Genomic DNA, 25,394 nt, shown 5'->3' on the forward strand with positions numbered 1-25,394 from the left:
TTTTCAGCGCTCAGCTGTGTTAGTCACTCTGCTCCTTCGCCCACTCGGCCACACCCACCTCTCATGCTGTGTCTGTCTCAGGTGGCTTTCTCTCCCTCTGCTCTCAAGGCCTCAGTAAACCATTCAGTCCCTCCCCATGCGGCCTGCTATGCCAGTCACGGCAGCTCCCATTCCCACTCCACCCCTTCAGCAGGCTTGACTTGCACGTGATAACAGGTCCCCCCCCCGATTCACCCTGTTTGTGCAGTTGCTGTCCACCGCATCACCGTTCTCTGATGTAATGTGGGACAAACGGTGGCCAGCCACTCTTTTTCAAAGGAGCTCCCCCTCAGCCTATCAGGGCTCCCTCAGCTGATGCTCACTCCTGCTGTCCTCGCAGCGCTCGGGTGGCGACTGACAGTGGATAGGTGAAACTGACACACACAGGGTGTTTGGAGCAGGTAAAGCTCATGCCTGATCTGATGCAAAGGCTGTTATTTTGGACACTTGCCTTGCCTGCCCTTGGGAGCCTGCACTACAGAATCGAGAGCAAGATGCATGCTGCATTCTCTTGTCTTGTTTTTTTGTTTTTAAACCTGCCAGTTTAATTACTTTTTTTCTTTCCTAATTTAGTAGCGGTGGGACTTGAACCCACAGAGGGAGGAGTGTAATTGGAGGGGGAAATCCCAGCCTGTTCTTTGGATCTCTGCCAACCCCCGCTGTGATCAGGGCAGCACTAGCCATGGTGGAATCAGAGCTTGAGCCAGTTAGTGTGTGTGACAGCAGGGGAAGACAGCAAGGAGTTAGAAGTCAACGGAGTCACATGCCGATGAAGATTAAAAGTCCCTTAGGTTGCCGATATAGTGCAGAAGGAGAGAGAGGCTGGTCTCTTGCCAGGCTCCGACCCACAGGGCTTGTGGGATGGAGCTGATGCTGCTTGTGTGGGGTTAGCATACACTGCCCTGTCCTGTATCCTCATCCGGCAGGTGCTCAGGTTTTTGCATTGGGTGATCAGATATAAGGTGACAGCGTTTCCCCACCGACATGCCCTGATACATGGACTCAGCCTCTCAACCCCTTGTGGTGATGGAGGTAGGGTGATGCTCAGTCCCTGGGTGTCGGGGTGGGCAGGTTCTGATCACTCAGGAATGCAGCTCCCCACCACAAGCAACTGGGGTGATGGGCTCCAACACAGCCCACCCCAGACCCAATGAACGTGGGAGACCTAAAATGTCTGGGCTGCCTGTGGACACTCTCTGCATTGGGGGAAGGGTATGGGTCTCCAGGGGAATCCTGTGGCAACCTGCATTTCAGAGCCCTGGGCTTGCTTCTGTGTCCTGATGTGCAGGTTGCGTTGTGTGTGTGTGTGTATATGGCAGCGCTTGTGTGGGTAGACAAGTGACTATGGGAATGTGGACTTATGAACATGTGAATATGTATGTATGAGCGTGTAAATACAAGTGTGTGTACATCCAAGTGTGATTGCATGCGTGCGCCAGGACTTTATGAAAGACTCTTATGTTTGCAAACTGCTCCCTATGTTGGATTTTCTCTCTTGATTGCCATGGAAACAGTAATTAAGCTGCGGCGGCTCCTTAAAGAGCTGGTGTCTCTGATGCCTAAGCAGGTGTTAGCCCCAGCCTGTCCCGGGGGCTCAGGAGCCAGGCCTGGTGGGCTAGCCAGTCCCCGATAACTCATCATGGGGCGGATCATCCAGTATGTGTTGACGCTGCCATGTGCTGTGTCTCTGGTTTTGCTGGTCTGCCTGCCTGTCCTGGACTCTGTTTATCCAACTTCCTCCTCTCCATCCATCTGCCTCCCCATATGGGAAACAAAGATAAAATTGGCCCAGTTTCCTCCCATAAAAATAGCCTGTACTTGGCGATATTTGAAGTGTAGCAACTCTGCTGATGAGACAGGAAGGAGAGGCTTGTGGTTCACATGCTGGCCTTAGGGTTACTGCAGCAGGAGGTATAATTTCCAGCTCCTGCAGACATCCTCGTGCTAGCTTTGACTGAGCTAGCGGGCTAGAAATAAGAGTGTACCTGCAATGGCACAGGTGGTGGCTTGGGCTAGCTGCCCAGATACAATCCCAACAGAGATCCTTGCTACGTACATGGCTGCTGCGGCCACACTGCTATGTGTAACCCGCTCACTCATTTAAAGCTAGCGTGTGTACACCTGTCTGAGTTGGAAATGACTCCCGTGTCTCCAGTGTAGACGGACTGTACCCTTAGAGTCTAGAGACCTGGCTTCAGCTCCTGGCTCTGCCAGCAACGCCCTATGGGACCTTGGACAAGTCATTTAATCTCTCTGGGCCTCGGTGCTCCCATTTGTAAAATGAAGCTAATAATACACTTTGTCTGTCTTGTCCAGCTAGATTGTAAGCACTTAGGGGCAGGAACTGTCTTTCACTGTGTTTGCACTGCGCCTAGCACAATGTGGCCCTGATGTCTACTGGTGCTTCTAGGTGCTATGAAGACTAATTTATATTAGACAGGTCTTTTGGGTTGTGATTCTGGTCCAGTTGAGTGCATCTCTCCTGTATTCCACAGGTGTCTAATATACTGGAGGGCTATATGGGGGTGGGATACAGAGAAAGCTCACATCATCTGGGGATCTGTGTGTCTGCTGGTAAAACCCTGGTAGATTTGTCCCTGCAAACTTGTTCACTTTCTGAGCGTGCAAATCCCGTGAATGGAGATAATATATCCCACATATTTCCATCACCCACCTCTAGCTGCAGGTGGAATACTCTTGTTTCTGCCTGACTGATGGCTGTGGGGTGCAATCTCTGTTGGAATTTGGGGCTGGGAAGGGCATACAATTTGACAGTCGGGCAGAGTCAGTGTCATGTGAAAAGCCATGTGTGGGGAGGTTTTGGGTTTTTTTAGTCTATTCTCATGGCAGTGTAAATCCAGAATAACCCCATTGAAAACCATGGAATTATAGCAGTAAAACACCGGTATAAACTGTGATTATTTATTATGTGTATTGCAGCAGCTTCTACTGGCCCCAGTCCCGAAGCTGGAGCCCATTGTGCTAGGGGCTGTACAAAGAGAGACCCAAAGAGATGGTCCTTGTTCCAAAGAGTTTACAATCCAAGTAAATGAGATCAGACTTCAGTGGGGGGATGGGGTGTGTGTGTGGTGGTGGTGGTGGTGGTGGTGTCAGGCTTGAATTCCATGCCAAAAATTCCCCTCCAATATCTTTCTTCAAGGGGTGTATATGTGTGTGTACAGGAATGCTATTTCACCAACTCGCTTTCCAAAAATATTCGGGAGGACAGCATGTGCAATACATGTGCCCTTTTTTTTTTTGGCATGGGCATGTGCAGCGATGTCTATGTGGATGGCTGTGTCTATGTGAATGTGGTTGTGTTGGACGGGAGCTTGTCATATTCAGCAAATTCCACAGTTTCCCAGTAGAATATTTGCAGTGATCTATTTTTTGTCACTGTTCAACCAGAGTTTTGAGTGGGTTTGTACGCCTGCATGTGTGTGTGCACGCATACAATGGTATGTTAGCTGTTGTATACCTGTGTGCATGTGCAAGTGTGTGTGTTTGCATGCAACAGGGCCGGCCACCTGCTGCACACCCCCTCATGGCCAGGGGTGGCTCTGTGGCACCCTGCCTCAATTTTCCTTCTCTCTCAGGGCTCCTCAGTAGGGGAGTCACTGGAGGATCCCAGGCTGGGTTTGGAGTGGATGATTCACTGCTCTCTGTAGCCTTTGCTGGCCTGTGATCCTGTAGCAAACAGGAATTCCCATTAGGAGAGGAAAGCCAGATGAAGCTCTGCATACACTGAAGCCTCCCTAGCTTGTTTGCTCCTTAGCTTTGTGTAGGCAGCTGACAGGAGGAGAGAATCATAGATACTGTGTAGTTGAAGGCTTCCCTGCCTGTCAGCCTGAATCAAACTGAACGTAAGAGGATGTGGCATGACTTGCCATGCGCTGTGTGTTGTTAAAAGGGGTGCTCAGAAGTTCCAGGCATAGAGCCTGGTGACAGACAGCAGATGCTGGGACTCGAACAGCTCCTAAACCAACCTCTTGCTCTCTGACATCTCCTGGCTGGGGCCGGGTGAGCCAGGCTGGAGAAGATACAAGGAGCTGAGTCTTGCGGCCCTGAGCTCCAGCTGGGGATCATTACTGAGAGCTGGAAAATATCTCAGACCTCTGAATGGCAGGGGGGTGTCTCTGAATGTGAACCTTCCAAACCTTTGGGGGGTCACCCGGGACTAGCAGTCACTCACCTTGTTGCCACGCAGCGACTAGCTTTCTGAGGGAGCAGCAGCCAAGTTAACATGCTCCCACCTTGCTGGGCCTGATTGTCAGCGATGCTCTTCCTGCAAGACACCCAGGCAGCTTCCTGGAATCTGGGCACCGGTGGTAACCTGAGGTGGCATCAGAGTTTCTCAGACTATGCCCGCCACAGGCCATTCACGAGGTGATGGGGCAAAGCTCAGTCCAATATCGACTGCAGCGGTTCTCAAACTTCATTGCACTGCGACCCCCTTCTGGCAACAAAAATTACTACAGGACCCCAGGAAGGGGGACCAAAGCCTGAGCCCGCCCAAGCTCTGTCATCCCAGGGGGGCAAAGAGGAAGCCCCATTGCCCCAGGCCAGGGGGCCGAAGCTGAAGACCAAGGGCTTCCGCCCATAACCTTAGCCCCACTGCCCAGGGCTGAAGCCCTCGGGCTTTGGCTTTGGCCCTGGGCCCCAGCAAATCTAAGCCAGACCCATTTTAATGGGGTCATGACCCACTTTGGGGTCACGACCTACAGTCTGAGAACTGCTGATTTACTGGATTCCCAGGGGAGAGGGAGATGGCTTTATATTGGGCAGCACCATGCCCTTGAACTGAGTAATGGAAGGAATGGAATGAAGGCGGGATTTGTCCTTTTCTGCTGTGCCCACGAGACTGACGCTAGCAGCCAAGTCCTCTCCTGGCCCTCGGATCTGTGTCTCTTTTCCAGGGGAGAGTGAGGCTGAGGGACACAGGGATGACAGAAGCAGCTGGTGGATTCCTGCCGCTCACGCTGCCAGGCACAGTCAAGGTGGTCCCTGGCAAACCTGGGTGGGAAACTGTTTGTTTTCACATCCCACAAAACCATTTTTGGATTAAAATAATAATAATAATTAATAATAATAAAATTAATTAAATAAAATCCTGATTCAGGAAGAAAAGTCAAAATCTGGAAAATTTCCGCAAACTGAAAATCATGAAACACAAAAATTGGGTTTGGGTCGATTAGAAATGTTTCATTTAGATAATTCTGGAACATTTTGTATCACTGTCAAACTGTTGTAAACTTTTTTTTTATATAAATTAACTTAAATTTTGAACTGGAAACCCAAACATTTATGTTTAATTCCTTTTGACAATTCCAAAATGCGTTTTTCCCCCAATTTTGTTTTGGAAATAGGACATCCATCCAAACTGATCCTTTCCCACAAAAAGGTCTGGGTTTGAGCTGGCATTTTTTTTGACAGAAAACCATTCTGTGGAAAGATGCCCGACCAGCTCTGGTCCCTGGAAGCAACCTGCTGTGAAGGGAAGGGAGAAATCTCTCTCTGTGGAGTAGTGAGTTATGGAAAAGTGCAGAGATCAATAATTAATTATGGCTCCTTGTTGGAGAGCCTTCTGGTTACCATGGCTCCGTGGCCAATAACACGTGCAGGGGGTCGGGATCTAACAGTTACCTAGGGGCCTCTGAGGGATTCCTGGTTGAGCCAGGCTACCCATTCCTGCCTATGCTGGGGACTTGCTGACACAACCAGATCTCATCCCACTACACATGTCAGTACCACCGCTCTAATGGGGCTTATTCCTCTCCCATCAGTGTGCACACATGCACAGATCATGTTGTGCACTAGGGGACAGACTGAGACAAATACAGAGACCCAGCTGCAAAGAGACCAACCTGTGCACAGTGAGATCACACACTCAGACAGGTGCACAGGGGCCTGTTAGTCTCTTTCATAGGCACAACTCAGCCTTGTCTCAGTCACTGTGTGTGTGTGTGTGTGTGTGTGTGTGTGTGTGTGTGTGTCTCTCTCTCTCTCTCTCTCACACACACACACACACACACACTATCTCTCTGTCATGCTCTTTCCAAGGCTCAGGGTGTAACCCGCTGGAGACGAGGCTGCATGATCCTTATGGAGCAGCTCCTCCAGCTGCTGCTTCCACGCTGACATCTGTCACCCTCCCATCTCCAGCATGCTCGCTCTTTGGGGTGCTACGTACGGGCTGGACCCCAGGGGGGTTTGCAGTGCTGCACACAGTGTGAAGACCTAGGAAGAGCCAGGATGTGGTTTCAGTAGCAAGAAATGGTGCTTAGAAACCCAAGGGTGAGGCACCTTAGGAATACCTGAGCTAGCTCTGTGCATAAGGTGGGGGCAGCCATGAATCCACCACTGGAAAGACAGCTGCATTCAGTGCCTATGGGCAGGGGTGAGCTGCAGCGGGTTCGCACGGGTTCACGGGAACCCGTTGTTAAATTTAGCAGCCATTTTAGAACCGCTTGTTAAGGGCTGCTAAATTTAACAAAAGTTCCCGCCCACTCCTCTCCTGCTCCGCCCCCTTCTCCTCCCCCTCCCCTGCTTCCCGCGAATCAGATGTTCGCGGGAAGCCTGAACAAGCAGCATGGAGGCAGCAGCAGGTAAGCTGGGGCGCGGAGGGGGAGGGGAGGTGCGGCTGGCTCAGCAGCTCCCGGTCCCAGACCGCGGCTCCCTCCAGCCCAGCGCCGGCCCGGGGAGTCGGGCCGAGCGGCCGGGCCCCGGTGCCGGCCCGGCCCGGGGAGTCGGGCCGAGCGGCTCGGGGAGTCGGGTCCCGCGGCGCCGGTCGTGGTCCTGGCAGAGTGGACCCAGTCCCCAGGCAGTGTGGTAAGGGGGCAGGGAGGGGGTGGGTTGTGGGGGGGTGGATAGGGGTCAGGGCAGTCAGAGGGCAGGGAACAGGGGGATTGAATGGGGGCAAGGGTCCCGGGGAGCAGTCAGGAAAGAGCAGGGTTGGATGAGGTGGTGGGGGCACTCAGGGACAGAGAGAAGGGGTAGTTGTATGGGGTAGGGGTTCTGGGGGGCCATTGAGAATGAGAGGAGGGGTCGGGTGGGGCGGCAAGGGGCAGTCAGGGGACAGGGAAGGGGGGGATGGGTCAGGGGTCTCGGAGTGTGTGTGTTAAGGAACATGAGGGGTTGGATGGGGCACGACCCCCCCACGGGGGGGGGGGAAGGAGGGAACCCGTTGTTAAAATTTTGGAGGGAGGAGGGAACCCGTTGTTAAAAATTTGGCAGCTCATCACTGCCTATGGGGTGTTGCCTGTTGGACCTTATGAAAGGCCAGTGCATGGCTTTGTGCTCATGGTTATTCATGAGCTGCTCTCCATTAACCTTTCACCTCCAGGGGCACCTCTTGTCAGGGAGATGCCATTTCTCTCCTTTGCTCTGGCAATTACAGCCAGCAAGCAAATGAGCACGTTGCAAATGGCTTTGTCTCTGAATAGGGGGATGCTTAGCCAGGGGTGGGGTGAGAAGGGAGCGGGGGAAAGAGATACAGACAGAGAGAGAGAGACACACACACACACACACCTCAAGGATAGAAAAGGCAGAATTAAAGAGCGGTGAGGTGACCCCATCTCCATGGGTTAGCCAAAGGGTCTGAGCCAGCACCCATAGGAGGCAATGGAAAGGCTCCCAATGGCAGATCATTGGATCTGGATCAGCTCAAGATGGAACCAGATGGAGAAAAGAGAGGGAGGAGAGGGAAGAGCTGGCGAAGAGGAATGGAGGAGTCTCTTACCACTCGTGTGCAGCACCTAGCACAACAGGGCATGATACGGGTGATGGCATGTTGGATCCATGTGAAGATATTGACTGGTCTGATTGTTCTCCTTGTGCTGTCCATGAGGTCAGAGCCACTTCTGTCCCCAGGGCGGGAAAAATGGAACTCCATCTGATAAGCTTAATAAAACAGCTCTGGAGCCATCTGCCTTTCCTCCCTGTGTCCCCTGCCTTCCCTTGCTCTGTCTTTGGAGGGATCTCCAATCCAATGCAAGCCCTTTGCCCATGGTTCAGTGTGGGACCATGGGCTGTTCACATCTCCTTCCCGTGACTCCGTTTTCCCCATCAGTCAAATGGAGATCATAAGCCTTGCCTACCTTGTGGGAGTGGGGTTAATGTGGAATCTGCCCCTTTGCAGAGGACCAGCACAAGGTGTCAGCACTGCTTAAAGGCCACTTAATCCCTCCAATGGGACCAAAGTGATGCACAAGCCAGCTGCACTGGTGTGAATGTCACCCAACTGTAAAGCACTTTGGGATTCTCCAATGAAAGGTGCTATAGGAGTGGCTAGTGGTATAGGAGGCGGTGTGCCTAGTCAACAGAGCACTGGACTGGGTCTCAGGAGACCTGGGTTCTATTCCTGGCTTGGCCTGCTGGGCAACTTTGGGCAAGTCTCATCCCTCCTCTTTGCCTCAGTTTTCCCATCTGTAAAACGGGGATAATGATACTGTCCTCCTTTGGAATGAGCTATGAGATTTACTGATGAAAAGTGCTAGATAAGAGCTGGCTTTTATTATTCTCTCTGATACTGACGGAATAGCCACAGTCCCTAAGACCCCCACCAACCCTCGTCTCTACTTGGAGCTCCTAGGCTCTACAAATAACACTTATAACCCCATCTCATGCTTCAGGCTGCAGGTCTGAGCCAAGAGGCAAGCTGCTCCGCTGGTGCTCATCAGTGGAGCTGTGCTGACTTCCGCCTGCTGAGGATCTGGCCCTGAATGCTCCAGTTTAAGAATTCCTTTGCATCCCAGCGCCTTCTGCTGTTCCTTTGCTGTCATTCCCCAGCTGCACAGCTGCCAGATTCTCATCTGGAGGAGGGGGTTGTCCTCTCTGGATGGCAGGAGTTCTGGGAAATCTCTCTGCAATGGCAGTTGTGTGCTAATTACTCTGACCTTTGCTTAAGCGGGGATCCTTTAGCGGCAGGCGAGGCATCAGCCGTGTCATTTACTATGCAAATTGAGACCATCAATTATATCCAGAAGGTCCTGGAATGTTTAATTTTCTCTCTCATCTCTTTTCCATTTTTTTTTTCTGGTGCCTGCCAAAAAGTTGCAGCGAGGAGCCGTTGGCTTTTGGCGGGGCCAGGGCTGGCAGGCGTTCAGGGTTAAAGCCCAGCAGACAGAAGCGTGGTTACTCATCCAATTTTCTTCTCATTCTCTCTCTCTTTTTTTAAGTTTTAATTAGCTGCTATTTCAAATGCTCAGCAGTTGGCTTGGTGAGTAGGTTACAGAGCTCCCATCTCTGTGATCAAGAGGTCACTTTAGTCCAGGGAGGAGTGAAAGAACTGCTATCGCAGAATAGGTCAGAGAACCATCTGGTCCTGTCACCTGCCTATTACAGCAAATGTGGCCAGATGCTTCAAGGGAATACGTCAAACCCTTGCAAGGTGTGAAATGCTCCCCTGGATGGAGACGCCAGCCTGAGGCCTTGCACCATTTAAACTCCTAGGACTTGGTGCATGGGCCTCGTGCTGGGGTGAATTTCACCCAGTGTTCCTACGGGCTGGCTATTCTGCACCCACAATCAGCGCTATCTTTTTCAAAGAACTCAGTAGCCGGTGAGCGGAGCCCTGCTGGAAACCTGCCACCACTTATTTTGGTGCATTAAATGGGCGCTGAGCTCTTTCATTGAATTTCTTCCTGACCCAAACAGGAGCCTGGAGCATGAGGATGGAAAGCCCTTATTAGCCTACCTGACATAACTGCCAATTATAAACCAAGCCCATCTCTCATGAGATTCAACAGGGTGACACCTGAGATGAATTTGGCCCTGTTATTTAAGCTTGTAAGCTTTTTGTTCTGTGTTTGTACAGCACCTAGCACAGTGGGGTCCTGATCGATGACTGGGGCAGCTAGGTGCTACCATAATACAAATAGATCATAATTGTACGTACATTATATGTATTTCTAATGGCCCCATTGCCATAGTATTCCAGAGCCATTCTGTAACTAGAACAGTACATCTGTGGTCCATCGCTAACCAGAATAGGGGCTAAACTGGTGATGCCTATTTCTGGGAGGGCAGGGAGCTCGAGCCCTAAGGGGCCAAGCCTCGGGCGATATCCAGAAAGTGATAAGAAGGTGATAAGGCGGCGTTTACACACACAGTTGCAAGAAGCTGAGCTGGGACTCAAAAAGGAGAATCGGAAATGATGAGCTCAGCTGAAAGCTGTTGGGAAGCAGGACCGAAGAGTGGCAAAGCGAGGAGGGGACGCTCCTTGGAGATCTGAGATGACGGAAAGCGTGAATGTAGAGGAAGGCTTGGAGGAGATGCCAGAGATCGGGGAACGGTGGAAGAATTGAGACTGGGAGGGGAGAGCGCGGTTATGGCTTGAAATGACAGATAATAAAAGGAGTAGGCGGATGTTAGAGATTAGCTCTCGAGACGGCTGATCAGAGGGAGCAATACGACAAAGGGATGATGATACAAATCAAAGTGATGTGTGAAAAAACAATCTGTGGCAGTGGAAATAATGGAAAGATTTTTGTCGCTTCCTGGGCATGCACCGTAGGAGGGAAGAACGCACTGAGCAAATATATTCAGAGCACTAGGGGCCCACTCCGGAGCCCGTTGGTGTCAACAGGTGTCAGCCCTTGGTGCAGGAGAAGGAGAGAGGAGGAGAAAGAGAGTCCCCTGGCAGTCACCGGTACCTCTGGCTGAGTAAGGGCTCCAACGCTCACAACGGCACTGTGATTGTTGTTTATTCCAGTAACATCCAGAGGCCCCATGTGAGATCATGGCCCTGTTGTGCAAAGTGGTGTGTGCACACACCCACAGGGTAAAGGATGGTCCCTGCCCCAGTGAGCTTACAGTCTATAGACTAAACAGACACAGGGGAGGAGAAGAGATCTGAGCTCAGTTCTTGGTGCTGCCACTGACTTGCTGGGACAAGTCACTTCATCTCTCCACGTCTTCAGTTCCCGGTCCACAACACGGGGGTGGCCGTAGTGCCCTTCTCCCATTGCCGTCTGCCTGGTCTACTTAGGCGGTGAGCTTTTTGGGGGCAGTGTTGGGAATAATTATCCTCAGGAGTTTATGAAGCTTTACCGTGACTCGGTTTCCACACACGCATTCCTTGATTAGTCTCAAAGGCCACTTGGTGCTGGCTACATCCAAAATATCAATACAAGCATAGACAGCCTTCTATTCTATGCCCGAGCAACAATACTCCTATAAACGTTGGCCAACGTAATTACACTAGGGTCAGGCCCGGGAGACACCTTGCATCGTGGCGTGACTCCAGAGGGTGAGGCAAAGCTCTGAGAAAGAGCCCCCAAAGAACCTTGCTTTGTATACGCTATAATAAACAAGTGATGTTACTGCTGGTTATTGGCCCTTAGCCAAAGCTAGATGAGGGAGTTTTAGGAAGCAGGTTCCCAGTTTCTGTTACTTCCGCCCCACCCCTAAAGACAGTAACCAGGTCACTGCAAAGTTAACTCAACAATTCTTCTTTCTCAGGATTTTGTTCTCTTTGGTCTCATGCTGGGAGCCTGTTTCTCATGCTAACATCCAAACTTACCTTACAACCATAATTTATGTAGGTCCCATGTAGGCCTAGATTCCTACAGGCCGGGCCAGTCTCTCGTTATGTGTTTGTGCAATGCCCAGCAAAATGGGGCCTCCCGATCCTGACTGGAGCCTCTATGTGCTGCTGTAATACAGAGCATGTTGGCATTTGCTGCTCCTACCCATGTTAAATGGCCTCACGCTGGTCTTTTGCTGGTTTCCTTGGGTTATCAATAACCGGCATTCCACACAGGCGATTGCAAGGCAAGTCCCATATGCTCCGGTCCCGCACTGTGTACCGGCTGCGTGTGCTGCCATCAGCAGCAGGGGGCGCTGAGGTTTGCTCATTTCCGGGGTCGAGCCGCTTCCAGAGACGTGTAGATCTCAAGCATGTGGGTCCCAAGAGTGAACCCTCCTCTCCCCACCCCAGCAGTTAGGTATCCCCCCCCAAAGGGAGCTTGAGTAGGGCTGGCTGGTTCGAAGGCCTCTCTAAACGTGCCGTGTCTTGTCCGCCCACAGGGGGAGTGTGCGTGGCCCAGTCGGTCAAGATCCCTCGGGAGCCCAAGGCAGGAGAGTTCGATAAGATCATTCGCCGTCTCCTGGAGACCTCCCACGCTCGGGCCGTCATCATCTTTGCCAACGAGGACGATATCAGGTGAGGGGAGAATGGGTTGGCCTGTGGGTGGGGTGTGGGGCAAACCGGAGGAAGTGAAGAGGGGGAACACAAGGTTCTCTGTGTGTTGGTACCTCCCAACGCTGTCTCCCCTGCCCCCCCAGTGTATCCTATAGATCCTTAGCACTCCTTGCACCCGGTAGCCTGTTTTACGAACCACATGACAGTGCTGGTGTTGTTTGGAGCATAGGGAACATAATTATAATGAGGAGAGTGGGGGTTAATGGTTAGAGAAGCAAGCTGGATTTGGGGCTCTAGGATTCTATTCCTGACTCTGCCACTGACTTTGTGTGACCTCAGGCAAGTCATTTAGACCCATGTTTCCAGAAGAGGCTGCTAGTTCAAGTGGGGCTCCTCAGTTTCTGGGAGCCCCACTTGAGTCCCTTAAGAAAATGCTCCATCCCTGCAGTGCAGTGGGGAGCTGCAGGATTACAGGCAGCAGGCAAATCAAGGTGACATAGTGTGGCTTACATTGTTTACGGAGCCTAATGATTCACATTGGTTTACAGCTGATTTTTGTAAGTGTCTAATTTATTAATCAGCAAACATTATGTAAATGTGGGTAAACCAAGATTTTAAAGCAGTTTACATCATATATGCAAACGATCAAAGTTTCTTTTCCCTCCTTAATAGAAATGTCTGAAAACCTGACATTTATGCTCGCTCACTTATGCGCTGAGGAATCCGGGATTTACCTTGCTGTGTAAATGGCAAGCACCATTAAACAGGGGTTTGTAAACATTTACCCAGGCGAGGGGTGTGTGTAAATGGGGGAATTACATCCCATTAGCACTCACTGACACACATCTGTTTAAAATGTGGGTTTTTTTTCTGTGCGGCAGCAGCCTGCTGCCCGCTGCTGACCAGGTTCAGCTCTGTTACACCAGAGGAATGACACTGACATCAGTGGGATTGCTCCAGATTTACAGCAGCGTAAATGAGATCGGGGACTGGCCCCTTGCCTACCGTTCAGTAGAGATGCATGCAGCACCAGCTCGCTTATTCTTTATGGGCCACCTGTCCTGCTGATGTAAATCAGCATAGCTCCATTGACATTAATGGAGCTGCGCCCACGTACACCAGCTGAGGCGTTGGCCCAGGCATGGGTGTTTAACCCTTTTGTAATGCGCCTGTCACAAAGCTGGGCAGTGCCTAGCACAAGGCGGTCTTGGTTCTTCACTAGGGCTCATAGGTACTAGGGTAATTCAAAGAAAGTCTAAATTAATCATCTTTCATTAGGATTGTGGTCACATGCCAAGACCCCAATCGGGAGTGGAGCCCCGTTGTGGTAGGTGCTAGACACAGGAAAATACGGTCCCTGCACCGAAGAGCTTAAAGTTTAATTTAGTGACCTGGAATAAAAACAGTGGTGGAAACTATTTAAGGGCCAGGTGTCATTTGGCATAGCTCCATTCATTGGTTTCAACAGAACGACACTGACTTACACCCGCTTAGGAGCTGGTCCTATATGCCAACTGGAAAGAACCAACAGAAGCAAATCCACAGCCAGACCAGTGTGCATCAGCTGCCCCCAACTCCCTCCCAAAGCCACTTGGTCTGAGTCCCATGGTCGGGCTGGGATCGTGCCACTTGCTGACCCTCCCATTTGGCTTGGGTGATCCTCATGCTTCTCACCGGGCTGGGGGGAGCCGGCACTGGGAGCTAGGGAAGTGGCAACGCAGCTGGGAGTGCTGATTGGCCAGTGCCATGTCACAGATGTTCGGCATCCCTGCGGCTCGGTGGAGTGTGGCTTTTAAAAAAATATATAATAATGCCATCTGGACTCGGGTAGCAAGTAATTAAATCCCCGACATAGGATGTGTGAGTCATAAATCTGCCTTTATGCTTAATGAGAAACAACTGGGGGTGGGGGATGCATAAATTCTCTTCCCAACACTGCACCTAGGGCTCACTCCAAAAGGCAGTGAAGTCAGTCTCCTCAGTGAGCTCTGGATTAGGTCCCCCCAGTTACCTGTGCAATGCTGCAAATAGAGGCTGATGGGGGAGGGATGGCAGGGAAAAATGGAGAAGGAGACAGATGATGAGACAAGCAAGGGGATAGGAGAGGACCAAAGTGCTGCTGAGGTTGATGGGCCCTGGTATGAGAGCTTAGATAGACAGACGGCTGGATGCTGAGTGGTGCAGAGTGCTCCTGACATCACAGGTGTCTAGTGCCTCTCAGGATCAAGCCCTCAAGGGAGTTGGAGAGAATATAAGGAGGTCACGTTTCAGGGCCTAGGAGGCCAGAATCAGTGAGACCAGGCCAGAGATTCAGGGGCTGTACCAACACATGGAGGAATGCAGGCCCTGCCCCAAACAGCTTACAATGTACCTGAGGGCCATGCAATAAAAATCATGGTGCAGAACATTTCAAAGAAATACTCCCAGCGGGTGTAAGTCGGCACAGCTCTGCTGATCAGCGGATCAGATCCTTAGCTGGCATACGTTGATTTCAGTGGAAAGATGCCAGTTTGCACTAGCTAAGGATCGAGGCTGGGGAGAGAGGGGTGGCGCTGGGTGGCAAGGATCGCCAGCAGTTTGGCAGTGGCTGTCTGTCTGAGTGGCACTCAATCACCCGGCAGTGCCCAGTTGAGTGGTTGCGCTGGCACCGATAGGAACATTTGTCTCACTCCAGCGGCTCACAAGGCTGCTCCAAGTTGCCTTCCTGCACGCATGAAACCCCCTCCTCAGCGCTGGAGCCTTTCCAGCCTGCTGCTGTGTAACCTGATTTTCCCTAATGTTCAGTAATTAAAGGGGGAATTCAATTACCTGTCAGCAAGTATGCAAATGGAGCTGGAGAGCCAGTCTCTGTGCAGCTCCCTTGGGAAGCTGCAGCCGTGCAGTGGAGTCGGGGACTCGGCTGGCTGCATGCTCTGTCGCTCAGCTGGGGCCTCTGCACATTTCACGCCACTGCTGCAGCTGGGCGGGGGAGAGGCACAGAACGATGCAGGTCACTGTCGCTGGCTGCAACATGCACCTCAGTGTCCCAGTTCACCTGCTCGCTTTACCCATTGCTATGGCCTCCTGCCATCCCTCTTCACTAGAGATGGGCATGAACCCCAGCCCCATGCTCTGTGGGTCAGGGCAGTCTCCCTCTGGCATCCTCCCCACTTTTTCACTCAGCATCGTGTCTCCTCCTTTCTCCCTCTCCCGCCTCCTCCTCCTGGCTCTCCCCTTTTCTTGCCCCTCGCTTGCTCTATCCACCCTCCCTCTTCCTTTCTTTCACTCTCATCCCATCCCTCCGGCCTTCCTGCCCAGCGGGCCATGAGCATGCCTGCCCTGCAGGCTGGGTTAGAATCACAGGGCAGACACCAACGGAAGGACAGGGCAGGGTAAATTATTCAGTGAATTTTCCACTGATTGCCTAACGCTCTGCAATATTTAATAATTCTCTTGCCTGCAGCGCTTCCTTGCGTAAATACCAGGGGTGTCATTCTCCTTGGCCTGCTGCTGGCACAGTCCTTTCCATCCTGGGCAGGTTGGGGACCATTCTAATGGGGTAGCATGACATTGCTCCCTTTGAGCCTGTGCAAAGGGACAGCACGTGGTAGGGCAGGACTGGGTCTAGTCAGAACAGGGAGTGGAGTTTTCACCTCTCTTTCCCTGGGCAGCACTTGAGCCCAGCAGCTGCGATGGCAGGCAGGAAAGGGCTGGAGACAGGGAGGGGTAAATGGCAGGTAGCATGGCAGGAAGGGGGGTAGACAGAGTATGTGATAGGAGAGGGGATGGAGACAGCAAGGAAGAGGGTGGAAGAACAGAGCCCATTTAAAAGAATCAAGGCGACACATCTGGATCAAGCACTTTACTCCAGCCCAGCTGCATCGCATCTGCTGTACGCCCTCTATTCGCTTTTCTTGTTATGCCATTGACACAAGTGCATCCAGCTTGTCTGGTGTGAAAGGCAGAAAGTCAGACCCTCTGCTGGTGTAAATCAGGGTGTGCCTTCATGGAGCGCTGCGCTGGTTTGACTAGAGGTTTGAACTGATCTTGTTAAACCAGAGCCAAAGGCTGTGTCGTTGCTCTAATTTTGGTTTAAACAGGTTTGTTATGATGTAGCATAAGGCACAGTTCGCCCGTGTCACTGAAGGAGTGATGTTAAACTGATTAGGAACAGGTTTCAGCTAAACTAAAATCAGCCACTCCTAACGCAAAATTAGACCATCCACCCAGAGGTCTGCACCGGCTTAACAAACCAGTGCATGCTTGTGCCTAGACAAATCCTTGGCACAGCTCCGGTGAAGTCAATGGGACTGCTCTGATTGACAGCAGCTCAGGATCTGGCCCATAGCATCAAATTCTGCTCTCAGATCAGGGTGCAGAGTGAGCAGGATTTTCTTAACCTATTGATCACGGATCTCTCCTCCTCTTGCTGCTTACATTTTTAAATAAATATTTGTCCCATCATTTTCCTAGGGGATGAAGTTAGACTCACACCACAATAATTGCCAGGATTTCTGTTTTTTCCCTTGAAGACTGGTACTGCAATGTCAGTTGACCAGGATGAGGGCGGTCTAGTCTTCTGGCCGGAGTTGGCAGCAGACCTCGTGGCCAGGTCAGAGCTGTAGTCAGTTGTCAGGAGCCAAAGCCAGTGGGAAAACCTGGAGGTAGAAACTGGGTACCAGAGCCAGGGGATTGAGCCAGAGGCCGTAGTCAGGAGCCAGAGCCAAGGGTCAGACTGGGGGACAGGAACTAGAGTGAGCAGGGTAGCAGGCAATGAGGGATTCAAGGCAGGGGTAGGACAGAGGCAAGGCTGGATGCAAAGCAGGAGCAGCAGGAACCAGGTAACATGGGAGCAGGCACAGTGGTAAGCAGCATGAGTGTTGAGAAGCCAGGGAGCTGCTGCTGCTGCTGGCTTATAAACCAGCTTGCTGGCCTCAGCAGACAGTCAGGTTTTGTGGCTAGTCAGGTCAGCTGCAGGTCAGCTGTATTCATGAGGCTGCCTGGAGACTATCTCTGCTGCAGGGCCTGATTCCTGACACACAATTCCCCATCCTCCACTGCTTCCTGCATTTCCTTAGAGTGACTTGGGCTCTCCATCCTGCCCCTGCTTTCTCTCTCCCACATTGACCTGGGTGCAAAGACTGTGAGCTCAGAACCTGCTCTTTGGCTTTTCTCTGCACAGGAGGGTGCTGGAGGCGGCGAAGAGGGCCAACCAGACCGGGCACTTCATCTGGATGGGCTCAGACAGCTGGGGCTCCAAAATCTCCCCTGTGCTCCACCTAGAGGAGGTGGCCGAGGGATCGGTCACCATCCTGCCCAAGCGTGTGTCTGTCAAAGGTACGTGGGGCCGGAGTCTGCAGCTCCCCTGGGGTGGGACCGGGGCAGGTTTGTGGGCGGAGCTAAGAGAGTAGGTGGGACTTGGGTGAGTACCGTCACTTATGTTTTTTTCCATTTTGAGTCCTACCGCTTCTGACATAGGGGTCATCCAGTACCTTCCCTGTCCACTCTACTGGGCTGTGCCACCCCATTCCCTCCGCCCACCTGCCTGTCCTCTCTGCCTTTTGCCTTGCGACACACCCGGTTATACCATTGCTTCTCTCCTTTCTCCTTTGCAATTGCACCAAGCAGAGGCAAGTCCAGAATCCATTCCACACGGACACACAAACCTTGGTGCATCTGCAGGAGTGCCCAAAGACGGAAGGCTCCCTTGATCATGCAATGGCCTTTGAATAGCGAGGAGAATAAGGCGAGTGCCCGCCTGGAAAGAAATCTAGGTGTAGCCCTGGGCAGCGGGAGGAAGAACCCTGGAACTGGATTTCTGTGCCCCGCTGGCGGAGGTGCTAGGCATAGTCCCTAGGGGAGGAGGAAGAGCTGGAAATGGATTTCTGTGCGTCTCCAGAATGCAGAGAGCCCCCGCCTCCCTCTCACACATGCTCGGCTTAGAGAATTCCTCTCGAAGAGCCCAGTAATTATTCTGAAGCTTTACGGTGAGAGATGGATCCCAAGCAAAGTGGATGAAAGGCTGGCAAATGAAGGCATTATCAGGGCTATTGCAGTGAATTATTCAATAAAGTATCATCATTCCTTTGCTCTGAGTGGGTGGCCGCTGAACATTCACTGAATGCCTCTCCGCACAGGGTGAGAGCTGCACAGTTAGCAGGTCTGTTACCCAAACACCAGGCTAAGCATCCGTGTTTGGGAAGCTTGAAGCAACCCCATCTTCCATGCCCAGCCAGCTGAGCCTTAAAGGCCCCCCCTCCTCGTTAGCTCCCTAGAGATGGGGAATACTGCTCCACTCTGGCTCTACCCTGCTCCGTGCTGAGGCCCTTTCCCCCTTCCTGGTGCAGTCCCAATTCCTTTGCTGAAGTGTTCACTCAGCCGCTGTCAGAGGTGGTACCATAGACCAGGACCCTGCCAAGGCACTGATTGCAAAGCCAGCAGCTTTCCCGGGTTCTGTACCTCCTCTGCCATCGTGGGGGTAGGTAGGGCCACCTGGGGAGAATGGCAATGAGAAGCTCTTGCGTTACAGTCTGGGCACCATCACACAGCACTGTGATAGCAGCAAGAACACCGGCGGCCAGAAGGCCCCTATGAGCTTTGCGGATTGTGGGTCAGGTCCTCAGCTGGGGTGGATCAGCATGGCCCCATTGCCAGCAGCACTGCGGATCTGGCCTTTAGAATGGCAGTATGGTCCAGTGGTGAGAGTACAGGGGAGGCCGCTTGGGTTCTATTTGTGGCTCTCCCACTGACTGGCTGTATGACCTTGGGTAAATCAGTTCACTTCCCTTTCCTTCAGTTCCTCACCCCCTGGTAAAACAGAGATGTTCATGCCTGCCTCTTTGGGTGGGTCGGAGGATTGGTTAAGGAGTGTTTGGAAAGTACTGTGAGATATGTGGTTAGAAGGTGCTGTGGAAGGACAACATAATCTGATAGGAGTGACCGCCCGTCACTGAAATGCAGCCACCTCTGTGGTGGAAGGGGGCTGCTGTTTAACAGCACACTGCAACATTACCGAGAGCACGAAGCGAAGGGGGCTATCCTACTCAGCTGATCCATCAGTGATACTTGATGTCAGTCACGTGTCAGACGGGCAGAGATGGGTGGGGTGGAAGATGCAGCAGCTGTGAGTGTGAAGAGCCCCCGACTTGGCCAGTGCGTATCCTGCTGCCATCACAGAGTAACTGTTTTAAAGCATAATTATTCTGTGGCTCTTCATCTCTTGAACCAAAGATCCCGACACTCCCAGTCCCAGCTAGATCAGGCTTGGGTGCCTTGTGGCTGGCTCCACCTTTATAACGATCTGAACCAAAGCCCTGGCTCCCAACGCTCCCCTGAACTTTGGGAAACCCTGGGTCTGGATCTGAGCTTGGGATCTGTTGAGTATCCCTAACCCAGGGGATCAATATTAGATGAAGCCATGTGGTCACTAGGTCCTGCGATGTACCCCCCCCCGGGATGCTTTGCCTCTCTCATGGGCAGCGGCTCCCTGTGACATTGACAACCCCAGTTTTCTTTTCCTTGTTTGTCCCCTGCTCAGTGCAATGACTGCAAGACACAGAGCTTGTCAGGGCACATTACGCTCCCTGCCGTCAATCACTAACCTGTCTAGAAACCTAACCACCAAGCGCCTTGATCTGCTGAAAGCTTCTGACGGCTGCTCCCCGAGACTTGGGGCAGGACGCTGATGCTCTCTGCCCTTTGCAGCAGATGCTGCAGAGCAATGGGGTGAAAGGGCCAGGGTCACTGTGTGTGTGGGGGGGCTCAGTGTCCATACCTGCGTACGCTTTGTTGCATCTTTGAATCGGAACATGGGAGCAGATGCTACCCCAGGGACCTGCTTTTCGATGTGTGGTCCAAGGATCAGCTCCTGTCTCACTGCACAAATGAAACGACTCCCATTGACATCGGGGGAGTCACATGCACATGGTGGTGACAAGACAGCACCTTTCCCTGGACCTGGTGCTTCAAAGGAAGGTGAAACACAAAAGGGAGGCAGAGAACCAGGACCTGTCTCGTATCACTGGGCTTGTGCTCGGGTGGCTAGCTTGAGCCACTGCCTGCGCTGCTGTGGCCACGTCACTATTTGCAGCTCGCTGGCGCAAGCAGAGCTAGTGTGTGTCTGTCTACACCAGGAAGTGCCCTCCCAGCAGCTATGGAGATGTTCTCCGTCATGACAAATGGGAGGCTGCCAGGGGTGGTGGGTAAGGTGGAGGGCTGGGAATTGGAAGACCTGGGTTCTATTGCTGCTGCCGACTCACTGTGGTGCCTCATTTACCCCATCTGTAAAATGGCGATACTGAGACAGCTCTGCCTTTGTGAGATCTGGGCATGCAAAATGCTGCACCGCAGGGCCAGCAAACATCAACATGTGCAGAAGCCACCATCCGGGTCAGCTTTTCCAAAGAGCAGAGTCTGTGCTGAGCTCTGTTCAACATCTGCCCCAGCTGCCCCTGCCGAGCACTTCAAACATCTGTTGTGGGGCTCTTGGGAAAATCAGCGAAACAGGAGCCTGATTAGCCATCTCTGTGTTCCGTGTTATTTTCAGCCCCTCCATCGTGCTTGTCTTTTGTCATATTTTTCCTCTTTCCTGCTTCAGATGCCCTTTGCGCTCTCCCACTTGGATGCCTTTAATCATCCTTGCCCTCTCTTTTGAGAGAAAGTCAGCACAACTAAATACGTGACCGAACGGATCCTCGGCTGGTGTAAATTGGCGTGGCTCCGCTGACAGCGAGAGCTGTGCCAGTTTGCACCCACTAGGGAGTTGCCCCATGGCATTTAGTGGGAGAATGGTGCTGTCAGTTTCTATAATGCCCTCATCTTTCCCGTGTTGCCTTGAATGCTTCTTGCTGGCTTTTCAAAGCAGAGAGCAGGCCCCTCCACTGACTGGTGTCCACAATGGCACCTGAATGTTTTTTTCCCTGAGAGGTTACAGGTAATTCAGACCCCATCACTGTGTAGCGATGGTTCACATTGTTCCTTCCAGCATGCCATGCCTTGTACCTCGTTGCACTGAATTCCGTTCCATCACAGCCTTGTCTCATTACCCACTGTTGCCAGCCTCTTCCGGGCTTCCTCTCAGTCCTCCTTTATCTTGGCTCTTGCCTCTTGCAAGGGACTGTAACAAAAGCCAACTGAGAGTCTACCTACACTCTGTCCCCTGCATCCCATGCTTTGGGGGAAACCGTCTACTCAATGCACAGCCTAAGCCACCAGGTTATGGGGCTGGGAGTGGAGAAGAAACCCTCCCTCCTAAACAGTAGAGCAGCCCTCTAGCTGTTCCATGGAGGGGCTGACTTCTGCCCCAGGTCCTCCCTTACCCTCTCCTGCCTCCCACGTCCCCTCAAGATCTGCAGTGGAGGTAGCCCTCCCGCCGTGGGCTCTGTGGGGCATGGTAGGAGGTTGCATTCCCTTTTCAGGCTTCTGGAATGCTGCCCCCATAAGCAGTGGGACCTCAACAGTTCTCTCCTGGCCTGCATAAGGGGACATCAGGATCTGACCCTATGTATAAAGACCATTGGCAGATGGGGCCTTGGCAGATGCTATTCTCAAAGCCCATTCCAGTGGAGGGCAGAGGGTCTCGTTCAGGTTTTTCCTCCCAGGTGGTTGTACCCAGAATCCATTCCAAGAGCTGCAGTTGCATAAAGGGGCCAGATTTGGGGTTGGAGTGTGTGTGGGGGAAAATAAAACTTAATTGTGAGAGAATAAGCTGCAGAGTCATTGCAGCTGTTCAAGGAGACACAATTGCATGCACTGGGCCAGTACGCTCCTGGGGTTTGGGGTTGGGGTTTTTTTTGGAAGGCTTAGTGTCAAGCTGCTTGCAATAACCTTATCTTGCCCACTGGGGTGTATGAAGTGTTGAGGGTTATTTATGCTGTTGCATTTATAAGCAAAGCAGGGAAATATGATCTAGATGAAATTACCATCAGGTGGGTGCACAACTGGTTGAGACCATATTCAAAGAGTAGTTATCAATGGTTCTCTGTCAAACTTGAAGGATCAATCTAGTGGGGTCCCACAGGGGTCTGTCTTGGATCAGATACTATTCAGTTTCCTTAATGACTTGGATGATGGAATGGAGAGTGCGCTTATTAAATTTGCAGATGACACAAACTGGGAGGGGTTGCAAGCACTGTGGAGGACAGGGATTAGACTTCAGAATGATCTTGGTAAATTGGAGGATGGGTCTGAAAACAAGATGACATTCAATACAGACAAGTGCAAAGTACTACAATGAAGAAGGGGAAAAAAATCAAATTCCCAAATACAAAAAGGGGGAATAAATGGCTTGGCAGCAGTACTGCAGACAAGCATCTGTGGGCTGTAGTGAACAGCTAAGTCACTGAGTCAGCCATGTGATGCTGCAGCAAATGTCCTTCTGGGGTCTGTTAACAGGGGTGGCATAGGTAAGACTGGTGAGGTCTCAGCAAGAGTCCAGTGTTGGGCACCACACTTGAAGAAGCTGTGGTCAAACTGGAGAGAGTCTAGAGGAGAGCAACAAAAATAAGAGGTTTAGAAAATGCGACGTAGGAGGAAAGATGAGGGCAAGTTTAGTCTACAGAAGAGAAAGCTGAGGAGGGGCCTGATAACGGGTCTTCTATGTAAAAGGTCGTTGAGAGGAAGGTGAGCAACTGTTGTACTACCCTGGGCGGAGATGGAGAAGAAGCAATAGACTCAGTTTGTAGCAGGGGAGATTTGGGGTAGGTATTAGGAAAACCTTTTGAAGTCTAAGGATAGTTCAACTCTGGAACAGGTGACCTAGGCAGGTTGTGGAACCCCCATCACTGAGGGGTTTTAAGAACAGGTTGGACAAACACCTGTCAGGGGTGGTTTAGGTTTACTTGGCTCAGCCTCAGCTCAGGGGGATGGGCTAGATGACCTCCTGAGGTCCCTTCCAGACTAGATTTCTATAATTCTGTGAAATATCCAAGTCCAGGACATCATCTCCCAGGGATTATACTCAAGAGGGCCACATCCTTGGCTGGTGTAAAACATGGTAGCGCCACCAAAATCCGTTTCACATTAACCGGCCCAGAATCCTCCCCTCCCAGAGCCCATTTCAGCTGGTCCCAGGTCCCTTCCCTCATTCTAAGCTACAAGTTGGCCAAATGACCTAAATATTACCCCGATCCATGCAACCCTTGGGTCCAGGCTTGCAGAATGCAGAGATGGGAGGTGCTCTGAGGGCTTTCATCTCCCATTGTAGCCCGTGATGATGCCTCTCCCTAGCTGCTCTGTCACTTTCTGCCCAGGACAATCGCTCACTGGATCTTTGTGGTTCCCTGGAATGGTCCCTTCACCCACTTGCCTCTTCCCTCTCCAACTTGTTTCAGACTCAGCTGCACCTGTTCCGGCTGACTCTGGGATTTCACGCTTCTCTCTGTTGTTTCTCTTGGCAGGTTTCGACCGATACTTCTCCAGCCGGACGCTGGACAATAACCGGCGGAACATCTGGTTTGCTGAGTTCTGGGAGGACAACTTCCACTGCAAGCTGAGTCGGCACGCGCTGAAGAAGGGCAGCAACATCAAGAAATGCACGAGTAAGAGGTGGGGTGGGAATGGGAGGGGTTTGGAGCAGAGCCCCATTGGGCCAGTACCAGAAGGAGTGGGAGAAGGGGCCCTTTGTGACCATGTTACAAGGGGAACTCTGGTGTCCCAGGAGGGAGGGAAGGTGAGGGACTCCCTGTGAAAATAGACTGGAGCAGCCTGGAAGAAGCCCGGTGGGGTTTGTCATTGGTGTTCATGAATCACTCTGCTGGGTAAGCGGAGATGACGTTCTTACAGACCTCTCAGCCCTGGACATCTGGGGTCAAATGGGGCTCATGCAACAGGGCCTAGATGGCCATCCTATGACCCATACAGCTCTGTGGGCATTTGTGCATATCATGAACAACCCCCTTACCAGTGCTGTTGGACTCAACCTCTCACAATATCTACCCTACAGAGACAATCAGGCGGATGGGGCTAGAAAGAGGTGATGTGGCAGAGGGAGATGTGTGTGGGGTCTAGTGTTGCAATATCCGGGGGTGCTACAGGTGGGGACTGAGGTGCATTGGCAGAGCTGTGTGGGGAGCCCAGGGCTGGAATAGCAGGGGTGTTGTAGATCAAGATTAGGGTGCACTAGCAGATCTGGGCAGGAACTAAGGATGTGACTAGTGAGGGGGTACTGCTGGTCAGGATTAGGGTACATGGGGAGGACTGCCTGGGAGCTAGGGACTGGAGAAGCAGGCATGTATTATATGGGTTGTAATCCTTGTGCATTGGCAGAGGAGGGTGGAAGGTGTGAGGCTGGAATAGCCGGGAGGGCTGCTGGTCAGGACTGAGCTACCTTGGCAGGGCAGTGGGGGCTGAGGACAGACATAGCAGGGCTTGTGGCTGGGCAGGACTGGGACATGTTGTCTGCTGGGTGGGGAAGCTGTGGAATCCCTCATCTCCCATGAGCTGTAAAATAGCATCGATTGCACTTACCTAACCACCTCCCTAAGCTCCTTTTGCAGATCCCCTCTCCTCCCGGGGGGGCCTTTCTGCTCTCTCCTCAGGGTCTCCTTCCCGCCAAACAGCTCTTCCCTTAGGCATTAATTTCCCTTCGCACAAATTCTTCCTCTTGTCTGCTCGTAAATTTCTGTTAAACCACCAGATTCATCTGCACAGTTCCTCGCCACGTTGTTGGCATCTTCTTTTTTATTCCCTTGAGAAAACTCGTTGAAAATAGTTTATTAAAAAATGCATTCAGACAGGTTAGAGAGTTGCGCTGGGTAGGGAGGCAGAGCCATGGAAGTGTCCCTCCAGCCCGCTAGATGATAGAAAATATTCAAGACATTCATACTACTTGGAGCGGCTTTAAAAATGTTTCCTTTTGGTTTCCTCTTCCAGCCTCTCAGATCTGCCTGGTTCTGCTCCTCATTGGTTTGGAGCTGCCTTTGATTCTCCTCTGAAATGGGAGCTGACAGCCAGGAATCTCTCTTAGCCCCCTCTGCTCCTGTTCAGTGTTTAATGCTTTACCCGCAGCTGGGAATGCCACAGCGTGAGTTGCATCGTGTCTTTCAACTAGGTCATGCATCGAAAACTGCCCAAGCGAGCAACCCAGATCAGACAGACACGGGGCCCTTTCAGAAGCTGTCAATTTGGCAGTGCACTGGGTGCGACTGTGAGCATAGTCTCACACTCATAGGCACCTATGCATGGCGCTCACGGTCTCTGTGCACATAGATAACCTGTAATGTCCATGTGCCACACA

General features: G+C 51.9%; 1 protein-coding gene across 8 annotated transcripts in view; it reads left to right on the forward strand.

The window, feature by feature from the left end:
• Nucleotides 1-25,394, forward strand: part of GRM4 (glutamate metabotropic receptor 4) — a 266,208-nt gene that overhangs the window by 171,346 nt on the left and 69,468 nt on the right. For all 8 annotated transcript variants that reach the window (XM_045017079.1, XM_045017085.1, XM_045017082.1 and 5 more), the window contains 3 exons: nucleotides 12,067-12,202; nucleotides 17,343-17,497; nucleotides 23,557-23,697. In XM_045017079.1, coding sequence (XP_044873014.1) covers nucleotides 12,067-12,202; nucleotides 17,343-17,497; nucleotides 23,557-23,697 — 432 coding nt within the window. The remainder of the gene's footprint in view (nucleotides 1-12,066; nucleotides 12,203-17,342; nucleotides 17,498-23,556; nucleotides 23,698-25,394) is intronic.

This window comes from Mauremys mutica, chromosome 4, assembly GCF_020497125.1.
Source record: "Mauremys mutica isolate MM-2020 ecotype Southern chromosome 4, ASM2049712v1, whole genome shotgun sequence".
NCBI classification, from domain to species: domain Eukaryota; kingdom Metazoa; phylum Chordata; order Testudines; family Geoemydidae; genus Mauremys; species Mauremys mutica.